Genomic DNA, 13,303 nt, shown 5'->3' on the forward strand with positions numbered 1-13,303 from the left:
GCAGAAATTTTAACCCTAAAAAATGCGCGCGAAGCACGCCAAAAAAATTATGAGTTTTAAGAGAATTGATTAAAAAAATCCTGTCAAAAAATCCCTAAAATGTGCAAATTTTAGTGAAAAGTTGGCCTAATCTGACAAATGCGCACGAAGCGCGGGAATTGGGTATATTTTTAGGCAATTTCAAGGGTGAAAACAGCATCTTATCTTCTTCCCCCTTTCTCAATTTTCCCAGAGGGGTTAAACATTTTGGCAAGATTTTACTCAGGGTTGCGTTTTCACCTCTACTCCCGCTGGTTACACCACTTGGTTCTAAGTTAATTGAACACATAATAGTCCCAACTCAAGGAGAAAGAAAATTTAAGGTAGAACGTTTTATCATAAAAGAAGGGCTCATTGGTCCATTCTAAAATGTGAAAATACAGTAATAATTCTTTGCATGCGTATTGATGATGAAAGAATATGGTTGTCATAAATAAAACCATAATGAAAATGCTTATATTTAGTTTCAAACACACGTGTGTATGTGTAGGCCTAATATATTATATATATTCCGTTAAGATATGTCGTATTGTTCTCTATATTGGGGGGAGGGGGAGGGTCATAAACACACCGGGTCATAAATTATCAACCGGGAAAATTATTACCTTTTCCCCCTCCCGAGCCAAATGGCCGAGCAGTTAAGGCAGGGGCACCGTGATCATAGCCAATAATATCGGCATAGTTTCGCGGCCGGCTCGCTCCTATGGTTCTGGTGGTGGAACAAGTCTTCTCGGATAAGGACTATAAACCGTAGGCCCAGTGTACACAAATGCTTATGTGCACTTTAAAGAACCCAGTACATCCTTCGAGATGAGTAAGGGGTTACCCCGGTGTATTGGTTCACCCGGCCGCTGTCGTGGACTGTTTTATGTGAACTGGGCCCTCTGGGAGAACAGTAATTTGTTACTGAAGAGGAAACCCAGTATAAAGAACAAATAAATTTTAAAAAATACATTTAAAAAAAAGACCCCTGTTACGCGCCTGTTTCTCATGTCTTTGCCTTCTTCTTTTCTTGCATATCTTATTATAGTACAAACATTTTCATTGTTATATCTTTTGCAAAAATGATGGTAATTAAATGTTGAATTGAATTAAAGTACAATATTCATGTTATTACAGCCAGCGTAGACATGTGTACAGTTCTAGGTGTGGAAGGGGTAACGGGAAAGTGGGGATATGCACCTAATAACTTTGTAACAGACCGAATGGTATTAGCAACAACATAATATTAGGCCTAGAATAGAAGCAAGTATTGTATAAAGGGCTTAGGGTAGCCTTAATTGTCATATGGCAAAATAATGAATACATAATACAGCAATAAAGAAGTGAATAAAAATAAGAATAGGCCTACTAATTATTTCTGTGACTTTTTTTCTTAATGAATTTGATAAGTTTCATTTAAAAAAATATTATTCATCATGATCAACGTCATAATAATAATAATAATACTTAATACTATTCTTATAATAGACGATTTTTTTTGTCTAATTTGTGATTACCAAAATTTTACTTTGATCACAATGCTTTGCTATGGAGCTTGACGATTAAATGAATAAGCATAGCATACTACTCACCTATAGTATCCTCGACAACCACTTCCAATGTAGTGATGTCATTAACCATCGAAAACTGCTCAATTCCCACATCACCCATGGTCTCAAAGTTGTTATCCACAGTCTTATCAGATAATTCATTTCCAAATCGTATCGATTCTCCCTCTTTGAAGTACAAAATTAGCAAAAATAATATAAATCTACTATACATGGTTGCAACATTAAGCTTGGATTTGTTTCAGTTTCACTTCAACGCAAAGGGTTTTGTGTGAAGTGGTTGAGCTGACAGGTACGGTATGCCACATTATTTGGGAAATGCAGTATGCAAATTTTGGAATCAAAACAAAGACATCGTCGATTTGTATTGAAATACCAATAATATTACCAGTACATTATTTTAAACAACTTTCCTGTAACTTCTGGGCCGGTGGAAAGTAAAATTGCTTATAATGGCCCAATTTCAAACAAGACTGTAACTGCTTTTGGTGGCGTACTGGTGCATGAGAGTTCGAAGACGGTAGGATGAAATAATGATATTAATGTTAATTGGTTTATATTTTCTATATTATTGTTGTATTTGTGTCTAATTTTAAATACTTGTTTATTATAATGACGCACCGTTCACTTCAAATGTGTGTTACCCGCCTGATGGTGTATATCTAAATAAATGATAAATAAATAAATGCTTCCTGTAACTTAAATCTAAATGAATGATAGGCCTAATGAATAATTTATCAATAAAACGCAAAATATAAAACCAAACTACAAACGATATTTAACGCATTACTCCAACTATAACATATCTAAAACATCAATTATTATTATTACTATTATAATAATTATTATTATTATAATTATAATAATAATTATTATTATTATTATAATTATTATTATTATTTATTATTACTTATTATTTATTATTACTACTACTACTACTACTATTGTCTAATGATTTTTGCTGTCACAATATTATATTAAGCCATAATATTTCTCTGTAGTGGGATGAATAAGTCTCATTGTATCCTTGTATCCTTGTATTGTTGTTCACAGATGTGTGTTCAGAATCCATTCAACATCCAACATACATTCAACTATGCCAGCTTTCAACTCTCTTATGCCGATAACAGGGGCATATTTAGGGGCGACCCGGCACCTCCTTTTGGAAAGTAAAAAAAAAAGAAGTGACAGAAAGAAAGAGAAATTATTGATCCCCCAAAACGCTTCCCAGAGATTATTTCCAGAAGTCTAGAAAACAATTTCGCGGTAGTGTTGTCCCTCGATCGCCACCCCCCACCCCTCCCTCCCCATCTCCGACATCTCTGGATCCGTCACTGTAAAATGTCACTGCACCATGCTACTGACTCTCGATACTTCATACATAATTTTGCAATATTTGAACAATATACGATGACTATAAACTTAAGTTGTTATCTTTATTGATTTCCATTAAATAATAATACATCTCTATCCCCAGTATTTTGTTTTATTATTATTACAGAAGTTCATCAATTATTGTTTATATTACACAAGAGCAGTTTGAATTAACAATCATAATCGATTGAATATAGACCTATTGAAAATAAGGAAAATTTCATGTTAAAATACATGTGACCATTATGTGATATTAGTACATTTAGTTCATTTTGTCGATTAGTCAAATTCCAATATATATTTTCTACTTATCAAACGATTTATTTCTGAGCTTTTAATTTCAAAATTAATAAATTGGGATTTCTCAACATCCCATTTTTTAAGAATATGGAATGTCATATAAGTGTAGCTTACCTTTAAAAAGATTCTATACATCTGTACAATTCACTGATATTATGAATGAAGTTATTTTATTTGTGTTATTTTGTATACGCAATGAGATGCTATAACTGCACTAAAGCAAAAATAGGCTCCCAGTGGGAGCGTGTGTCTAATACCCCATACTGCCTTACTGTGTTATGTTTACTAATAAAGTATCCACATGGGATTCAGTTATCAGGAAATGTGTGCTGTTTTATTTTTTGTATGAATTTTGTACAGTAATAAGGTACTTAAGATGACACCTGACCCATCATGCACCTCCACCGGATTTACCCTTCAGCCATCTTTAACTGCCAGACAACAACATAGTTTCTTTGCCCCCGAGGGGCATAGACACAACAATTGGCAATCCTGACCAAGTTTAGGACGCCCTTCACAGACAGATAATTGTGAAGAGGGTAAATTCATATATTGAAACCAATAATATATACGTACTGTACTGTACTTGCAACGTTTTGATCTACTACCAATACGTTTACATCTTGCAAAAGACTATTCATTCCGTCACTGCAAGGTTTAGATGTCTGTGCTGCAGAAGACTCCAGGAAATTGCTTTTCTAAGACTAGACCATTTCGATTACGTGTATGTGTATGTGTGTGTGTGCGTGTGTGTGATATTTACTACATAATGAAGGGGAAAAAAATATCAACGATAATAGCAATTTATCCAAATAGGCAAGTGCAAATCTTTAATTTAAAATTGAAAATTCTCTACAGTTTTCGTCTAATATATCTTCTTTCTTTTCATACAGACGTTCAGTAGAACTTCATCAGGCACTGACGGGTGCTGGTGCTAGTTGTTCAGTGCCTGATGAAGTTCTACTGGTAGAAGATCGAAACGTCGCAAGTACGTATATATTATTGGTTGAAATACATGATTTACCTTCTTCACTATTTGAATAAGATAATTCTGATTTTAATAAACGTCGGTCTACTAATATAGGACATTGGTTTTTTTTTAAATATATTAACCTGTGATGCTGCTACTAGTTGTATTTTAATAAGTCCTTGTTTAAATATAATTTAATTACTTTGATAAGACAAATTTATAATAAAATTAGCAGGATTTAAGAAATATATGTAGATGCTCTTTTTAATTTCATTAAATTCATAATTTCATTTGATGAAACAGATAAAAACAAGACAAAGAAAAATCTTTCTTGACGCTGTAAATGTTCAGATACAACCAACAAAAATCTCATCTTAATGAATGAAGAACTACTTATATACAAATGATTATAATCCAATGAAACTTTTTTCAGTAAGCCTTATAAGTTTAAAAAAAAATATTTGCAAATCACTACAATGAACCTTCCAGATTATCATCAAACTTAACAATTGGCTAATCAGAACAGTGCTAGGAATATGCGCGTGTCTAACCCACAGACACACGTGTTTGCGTATGTTTTGTGGGACCTTAAAACAAAATCCAAGGGGCAGGGCTTAGCGGAAAGGTCCATTACAGCTTTACCGATCATCTTCATTGTCACATTGCACATTCTAATTTTCAATTATTAGTGTTATACACAATTTGCAGTCTTCCTCATTAGAATACAGACACAAACCACTTTGCATATGGTACATATTATTTTTGTCTCATGGATACACTGTCACCTAGAACTTGCAAAAGTAGGCAGCATAAAATATTTCTGTTAACAGTACTTTATATACTGTATTTTCGTTTACAGTATCAATCATCTAAACTCATATCAATCATCTAAACTCATTTGTGCCATGTTGTGTGCATGAAAATAAAATAATATCATTTTAAACTGAATCACATTATCATATGGTTCAACTATGCTTTAATGTTTTTACGCCAACAAGGTTCATATATTTCTTTCTAATACATCTCTAATTAACACCTATTGTCATATCACCCACATCTGGTGCAGATTGTGTAGATGTGTGTGTGTGTGTGTGTGTGGGGGGGGGGGGGGGGGGGTGTCGAATCTTGTGCATGCCCAGTGAGCTAATTCAGGGATTCGAAACAGAGAGAGCCCCACGAGAGATTTTCACAGACAGAGGAAAAAAATTTATGATTATGGCACCTCTAAATTGCGGGAAATGGCATTCTCAGACTTCTCATAGGCAAATTCAGGGGGACCCAGCCAGCCCAGTCCCCCCTAAATGTTTCAAAATTTAACAAAAATTCAGAAAAAAAGAAAATTACATTCAAATTTAAGTCTAAGAATGCCTTTTCCAGGCATCAAGAAGTGCCATAATCAAAGTTTTTCAACTCACTATCTGTGAAAGTCCCTATTTCAAATACCTGGATCTGCCATTGCTTATACAGTATTTTATTATAATTTTAGTCTGTTCTCCATTTTTTTTTACAATTTTGGAAAATTTAGTGAGGGAGGGGCTTTGGGCTCACTCGCTCCCCCTCCTCTTTGAATCAGCCAATGATGCAGCAATGAGTTTTTACACATTCAAAATTTACCTACTTGGCTTTGCATATGCAGAAAACTATTCTTACATTTGTTCCAAATGTAAAACCTACTAATATTGCATGTTAGTGAAACAAAGAAAGTTAGCTAACTTATGGCCTCTTGTAAATTTGAAAAATCCTTAATATTGGTAATATCTTGGTGATGGTTACATTAGTGGTATATATTGTAAATTTTATGTTTAAACTTATTGTAGTTGTTTATTTCCACCAGAAAAAAAAAACCCATTCACATATTGAATAAAATGATAACAAATTATTACTTAAATAAACAATCGCTTGGTACCAAAAACAAGGAACAGATTACTATTAGCCTGAGGGATATAATTGTGAGATTTAATAAAAAATGTGCCACCTTCTGGATGACATTTTGATTAGTCGACTTTTAAATTTCAATAAATTTGGATGTAATTCTGAGCTTCTATATGCATTTTGCTAAATACCAATTTTCCCCCCTGACTAGTTGTAACTGATTTCGAACAACCACTAATCCTTATAACATTTTTGTAATTGCAGATCATATGCTTTTAAAGCCAATTAGAGCACAATCTTAATTAACTGAATTCACAGTTTTTCCACTTTTCTAAACAATTGGAAACTCATCCTGAACAACCTGGAAGTATAAATTTAAAATAAATGGTTAATATTAAACTACTAATTTTTTAAACTATTTTTATACAAAATTATTGTTGAATTAGAATTATAATTAAAATTATTGACAGAAATAGGGAAATTTAATAACATTACAATATGTGAGCTGACGTAACAAAATGAGTCTTGTGTGACAAAAAATGAAAAACTATTTGATATATTTAGATAGATGACTATATAAACTTTATTTTGGTCTTTGAATCAGGTTCCGAGGTTGAGTAAAACCGGAGTAAGATCGTTTTAAAGTTCAGATGGCTAAAAGTATACTAAAGAGAAAATCGCCCACAAAGATAAAGAACTGATACATTTTGTGTTAGTTTTCCTATCAATTCTGAAAAATAGCTTTACAAAATGTGCCTCAAAAACATGATTACCTAGGTAATTCAACTTCAAACTTTTGCTACTATGAAATATACATAATAAACTTATTAGAAAAACTGAAACTCAATTTTTGTCAAAATATCACTTCAGATATTTTCCTAAATATATCATATTGACTCATTTTGTCATGACAGCTCACATATACTACTGATGCTAATAAAAACACTGATAAATTTGAGAATAGGACTAATCAACAGACTAAACAGACCAATCAATTGATCAATCACCAGCTTATTTAATTGATCAATATAGTGATCATTCAAAATTGATTAAACAATTGATTGATCAAACTGATTGGGCTATTAACTGACTAAGTGATTCATTAATCAATTGCTCAGTTAATAAATCAACTTATTATTCAATTGGTCAATTGATAGATTACCTGATTAATTATTTATTATTATTCTTATTATTATTATGTAACATACTATAAATAAACTTTACTGAATATCATTAATTAATCTTAAGAAAAAGCATCTAACTCACTTTCAAAAGGCGCTGCTTGTAATTCTCCTCACTTTCTTGTGGCCTTCGATCAGGGACGCGCATCTCATGGCGTGTAATACAGATTTTCAAGCGGTGGGCATCAAATGTTTCAGCAGGGTCAATGTGTTTAGTGTTTATCAAACCAACAAGGTACTCCTTGTAATGCACTCTATTAACAAAAAGAAGTTTTGTAGTGAACATGTACATTTAGCTTGGTGGTTAAGATGCTTGCCTTCCAATCCCAGGGTCTTGGGTTCAAATCCAGTGCCAGCAGAGGATTTATTCCTCATGACTAAACAACATATCTCCACTTTCTATGCCTCATAATGCGACCTTGCTGATAAAGTATCATGTTATACATGTATTTAAGAGGGTCCCTGAACATCAGCCAGATAGCTAGACGCTATCACCTTTCATAAGTAAATAAGTAGTTTTCAAATATTTGCCCTGGATCAGAATTATGAAATCACTTGTAAGCAACATATGAATATTACTGTATTGTACATGTAAATTGCTCTCATGAAACCAAGTCACAAAACATGAAAATGTGTTTTTGACATAATCATTTTCTAAAAAATAATTAGCTTTAAAATGATGTAACTTTAGTTCAATAATTTCCTTTAATACAATAAACAAATAATGCATGAGGTATCAATATTAGCCTAACTGAAAAAAAGTTTCAAACTTAAAAACAATTTCAATAAAATTGTAGCTTAAAGTTTTCAAATGTTCAATAATTTGTTGGATGACACATGTACAAAATATGGATACTGTATAAACAAAGCCAAAATATAAAACTTAAGTTTCAGACATGGTTTTTTTCAAGATACTAATTTGCATCTTTGGGTTTTATGGGAGCACTTATATATGCTGTAAATTTACTTCACATGGAAGGCCTAATATTACTTTAAAGTGATATCTTACTCGCATAATCCTGCATTCTTTCCCTTGACTGCCTTGCCGCACTTTTCATCTGTAAGTCCATTTGGCGTATCCTTTTGTTCCTGTACGGGGCATTTATCAACCCGTTCACCAGGCTTTGGTTCTGTATCAAAAGCTACATCATGGCTCTAAAATCAAAACAATTACTGAACATTAAAAACTATAACAATAATGATAATACACAAATTTGCCAAAGGATACAACACAAAGTGCAACCTTTCAGCTTTTGAGCTCACTATAAATTGAGGTGCATCATTGAAGAGATTGTATTGAGATAATAACTAAAATACGTAATCTTCAGATGTTTCATAGTATTCATAATATGCCAATAAATTTCTAACTATAAAAATGTTCTTTGTGCAGATTTTGTACTTTCCTATTGCCTATTATTTGTTTATTATTAGTTAATCTAAACTTCTATAGCTCATACCTCTGTATCTGTGTATGTATATTTATATAGTTATGACATTCATTTATTTTGTTTTTAATCAGGTTAATTGTTAATAGGGGAATTGTTAAAATATTATTATCTGTTATTATCTACTTATTCTAGGAAAGTCATTCAATCACCAAATTAAAGTTTACCATGTACATACCATTAACTCAATTTTATTTTTATTTCTCAACCATGTGACTCCTTTTGTAGTGACTTCAAATATCTCATTTAACAATTTTTTTTTTGTTTGATAAATTCTGGATTCTATCATTTTTGGTTTGTTTACTTATACTCCATTCATCCATGCTTTCAGGCAGCAAATAGGCTGAATAGAAAGCTCACAGTATAACTGTATTGAATGTTCTCCTTGCAACAAAAGTACTGTAACTTTAAACAAACCTTAAGTAGATTCTGAAGAACATCAACATCAAGATCTCTCAGATAAAACAAACAATCTCTTGGATGATGAGTATGTAAACCTTTTGTGCGACAAGATTCGTATCGGGTACATTTCTGAAATTAATTGAGGTACATTAATAATTACACACATCATTAAGCACATTCTCATGAAAAACTAAAATGAAATTCTTGCTTAGAGCAAATGAAACACGGATGCATTTTTGATTAAATTTTGATGGAAACCTTACAACACAGGTATGATAAAGGCATTTAAGTACACTACATTACAATTTGTGCCACTACTTCTGCTAAAGGATACAAAAGTCTGGCTCAATAATTTATCATAAATTCTGAAGTTTATTATTCCAAAAAAATTTAATATAAATCTTACTGATGACATTGGTTGCTTGCATCCACAGCAAAACTCATGTTTACACTGAGTACATCTGAAGTGCATACACCCACCTTTAGCAAGGTCATATCTCATCTTACACTTAGGACAATCTGCACAAAAAAGTATGAAGAACATTTAAAATAAGGATAAATATTGATATATTTAATTTTTTTTTAATTGAATGAGGCATTGGAGGTGCACAAAGAAAATATAGTTAGTAGATTGAACTGAATTGGATTTCTTTGGTGTGATGCACATCAAGGATAACCCACAAAAGTCATGAGACTTATTTCCAGTGGTGTCCTCCTGATGATAAATTGGGCAGTATACCAGGAGACAATCGCCTACTCTTTTGCAAATAGTGCACTGCATTCTTTAACATGTACAAGGGCTATTTTGCACACGGGACCAACGGTTTAAGCATCTGATTTGACGACGGTTCACTTTTTAAACTTACTTTTCAGCCCTCCAGCTGAAACTCAAAGAGAACAGCGATAGGAATTGAACCAGGAATGAAGAGATCTCCACTGTTCAATGCACACACAGTGGCTACCAACAGTTTAGCTGACTGAGCTGGCTGCTTTCATTGAACAAACCAATGAGACATCATGAATGGAAATTAAGAACAAGAGAGGAAAAAAGGGCAGAACATATCAGTTGTAAAATATGACAAGCAGCAGATGAAAAGTATGGTACAACCTTAATATTCTGAACTTGCTCCAAACTATGAAGTTTAATATGTGGCTCAATACATAGTTAATATAGGTGAAAGTAAAGATTTCCAGGATATAAATCAACTAATATAGTCATACCTATTCCATTCTCCTGTAGATGTCTGGCAAGACCAGCAGCCTGTAGGTCAGGATCATTGTCTCTCCTCCACTGTTCAAATTCTTCACAAGAGATGTTGTCATGCTGTGGCTCCCACTTTAAAATAAGGAAAAGATAATTAAAACTTTTTAACAAGGTAAAACCTATATGAGGTACAACATAATCTATAAGAGCTCTATCAGTATAGTTGATGTGTGCCGAGATCAGAGAAATTGTATAACCCAGTTGTAAAGCAGATGTCTGGTGATCAAGCTTTATTTAAATTTTGCCCTGTGGTGTGGAATGCAATTCCATCATAAATTCAACTTACTCCTACTGTTGGACAAGTCAAGAAAGCCATTAATAATATAATATAATATAATATTAATAATTAATATAAGACTTACTTAGTGCAACACTGCAAAAATATATGAAACAACATTACATAACAATTATGGTACTATACTGTACCAATATATAAGGGTAGATTTTTTCATAAAATATTAAATGACAAGAATCTATTTTAGGCGTGTTATAAAACAAATAATGAATTGTTTTTGTATTTGCAAAATGGAAAGAATATTTTCATTCATTGAAAGATTTATTGTTCCATTCAACTCAGCTCAAACTCCTTGAATGGAACAGTCAATCTTTTTTTTTATTTCAGTAGTACTTTCGTACCATCAACTCATAAAAATATTCTTCCCATTGCACTTATAAACATTCATTATTTGTATACTATTTTCTTACTATTGACTACATTAAATATATGAAAAGACAATTTTTTTTACTATACCTTTTTCTTACACTCAAAGCAAGAGTATTTTTTGCAATCAGGACACTGCATCTTACGGATATTCTGCTCGTTGATAAAACCACTGCCACACTATTATAAACAATTAATATTATACAGTATTTATTTTAAATACAAAAGAATATATATGAAATTTAAATTGAATAGTTCAGAGAAAGTAAAAAGATATATATTCTATTACACATAAAACCCATTACTTTGACATTCACTAAGTGGCTTTTACTAATTTAGCAGTATATAATAAATTCTCAAAGAATTTCATAAGAAGGTTTCATAGGTATAGTGGAAAAATTATCTGTATTGTTGAACCAATTAGCTACTTATTTTAGTAAACAAAACAAATAATTTGTCTAATATAATAACTTGTATAATATTACTAATAGCTCAGATGGTAGAGCCGAAAAAAAAAGACATCAATGTGTACTGGATTCAAATCCAAATTGGAGCAATACAATATTTTATAGCAACTTTACAATGTAATTCAACATTTGATTGTATTGTATATTATGCAATAGCACATTCTAATAGAAAAAATGTAATGGAGCACATCAGATCATGGCTCAGTTAAAATAGCAACAGAACAATAATCAAAGGGTCTTGGGTTTAAATCCCAAATGGGGTACAATTTTTCTCAAGTAACCATTAACTGTACTGTGTGACAAAGACCATCATAGTGACTATAACCATCTAACAAAAAATATTTACTTACATGTAAGCACCATCTAAAACGATCGTCCTTAAACAGTTGTAGGTCTCGCAGTTTACGGTGAAGAAGATCATAAACATCTTTATCAAGCACGCTTCGAAGCTGAAAACAAGAATATGTACTATGCATACTCATTCGATATTAATTTAATTGCTGAAAAATGTAATAATTTTGAGTACTGTATATTCTCACATATAAGATGAGGCTTAAAATAGCAAATTAAGATTGAAAAATTCTTATACACGCAACACATGTCTGGCAGTCAACGTGTTAAAGCCTGTGGCCTCTGGCTTCTACCACTGAGAGCTTAAAGCTCTTGCGCTACTGGTTGTACGCGCACCTGTCTATTGGAAGAGACATTTAAACCATTACCAACAGTAAGCAACAGTTGCATAGTAAAATAATTTTTGTAATACCGGTCTTGGTAACACTTACCATAACATCAATCATTGCAAAGTACTGTGATACTTCAGCTTCAGTAATTTGCATAAGTTTTGGCAAGTCACAAGAAGGACAGGAAGCATCTAGAATATTCCGGTCCTTGATACATACAGTGAAATGACCTTTAAAACATTCTTTACAAATCAAACACTGATGGCCTTGCTGACAAAATGGTGATTGCAAGAGCTAAAAATGAAGAAAGAAGCTGGTTATTAAATATTTGTTTATAAAATAGAAGTATTCAGGTAAGTAAGTAAAGGAACTACAACTGCTATTTATTAGTAAAGTACTGTTCACAGCACTTTCTATATCCGCACACAAGTGACTCTAGAGCAGTTCTCGAGCGAATCGCGAGTGATGAGCTAATGAATAACTAATAAAGCAAGAGCCCAATGTTTAGTCATAATTGCAACGATAATGATAATGATACTAAAAAGTAATTATTCATATAGAAAATACACTTGGATGTGTACACAGTAAAAAAAATGTTCATATTAAATCAATAAAATTGATGTCATAATCATGGAAAACGATAAAATCATAGTAGTAAGAACGATTTTACTATTTTTCTATGATTACTGTATGACATCATTTGAATTGATTTGTCAAAATATTTTGTTATCGTATACACAATAACCCGTTATCGAATTGTCCTAGTGCAAAAACTTCTGTTATTTCTTTTATTTTTTTATATAAACAATTGCTTTTTATCATTATCATTGCAAGTATAAACAAGCCTTTATGGAATTGAGTAAAACAACTGTTGATGGACTCCCTATTTTCAGATAAGCCATATATGTGTAACAGGTGGTTCAGTTGCGGTTTACTGTAGTTGTTTTTGTTAGGAATAGTTTATACGAGTGAACAACATGTTAATTTTAAAAAGATTAGCATGTGTCTCATTATAACATAATAGTTACACGATAATTACGTAATAGTTACGTTTAATATATATAATGGCACAGGCAAATTTTCTTAGCTTAGAGGTTT

General features: G+C 32.2%; 2 protein-coding genes across 2 annotated transcripts in view; both read right to left on the reverse strand.

Moving 5' to 3' along the window:
- Positions 1–2,176, reverse strand: part of LOC117121719 — a 25,952-nt gene extending 23,776 nt beyond the window's left edge. Inside the window, exon 1 of the mRNA XM_033267004.1 lies at positions 1,614–2,176. Within this exon, the coding sequence (XP_033122895.1) occupies positions 1,614–1,803 (190 nt within the window). The 5' untranslated portion in view covers positions 1,804–2,176. The remainder of the gene's footprint in view (positions 1–1,613) is intronic.
- Positions 2,177–3,004: 828 nt separating this feature from the next.
- Positions 3,005–13,303, reverse strand: part of LOC117121649 (E3 ubiquitin-protein ligase RNF31-like) — a 29,454-nt gene continuing 19,155 nt past the window's right edge. The window contains exons 12-20 of the mRNA XM_033266891.1: positions 12,308–12,499; positions 11,876–11,974; positions 11,149–11,238; positions 10,355–10,469; positions 9,540–9,652; positions 9,149–9,262; positions 8,296–8,441; positions 7,372–7,540; positions 3,005–6,466 (exon numbers count right to left, since the gene is read on the reverse strand). Of these exons, the coding sequence (XP_033122782.1) occupies positions 6,437–6,466; positions 7,372–7,540; positions 8,296–8,441; positions 9,149–9,262; positions 9,540–9,652; positions 10,355–10,469; positions 11,149–11,238; positions 11,876–11,974; positions 12,308–12,499 (1,068 nt within the window). The 3' untranslated portion in view covers positions 3,005–6,436. The remainder of the gene's footprint in view (positions 6,467–7,371; positions 7,541–8,295; positions 8,442–9,148; positions 9,263–9,539; positions 9,653–10,354; positions 10,470–11,148; positions 11,239–11,875; positions 11,975–12,307; positions 12,500–13,303) is intronic.

Source organism: Anneissia japonica, unplaced genomic scaffold (genome assembly GCF_011630105.1).
Source record: "Anneissia japonica isolate Jap-2015-1 unplaced genomic scaffold, ASM1163010v1 scaffold287709_len1912824_cov184, whole genome shotgun sequence".
Lineage (NCBI taxonomy): Eukaryota > Metazoa > Echinodermata > Crinoidea > Comatulida > Comatulidae > Anneissia > Anneissia japonica.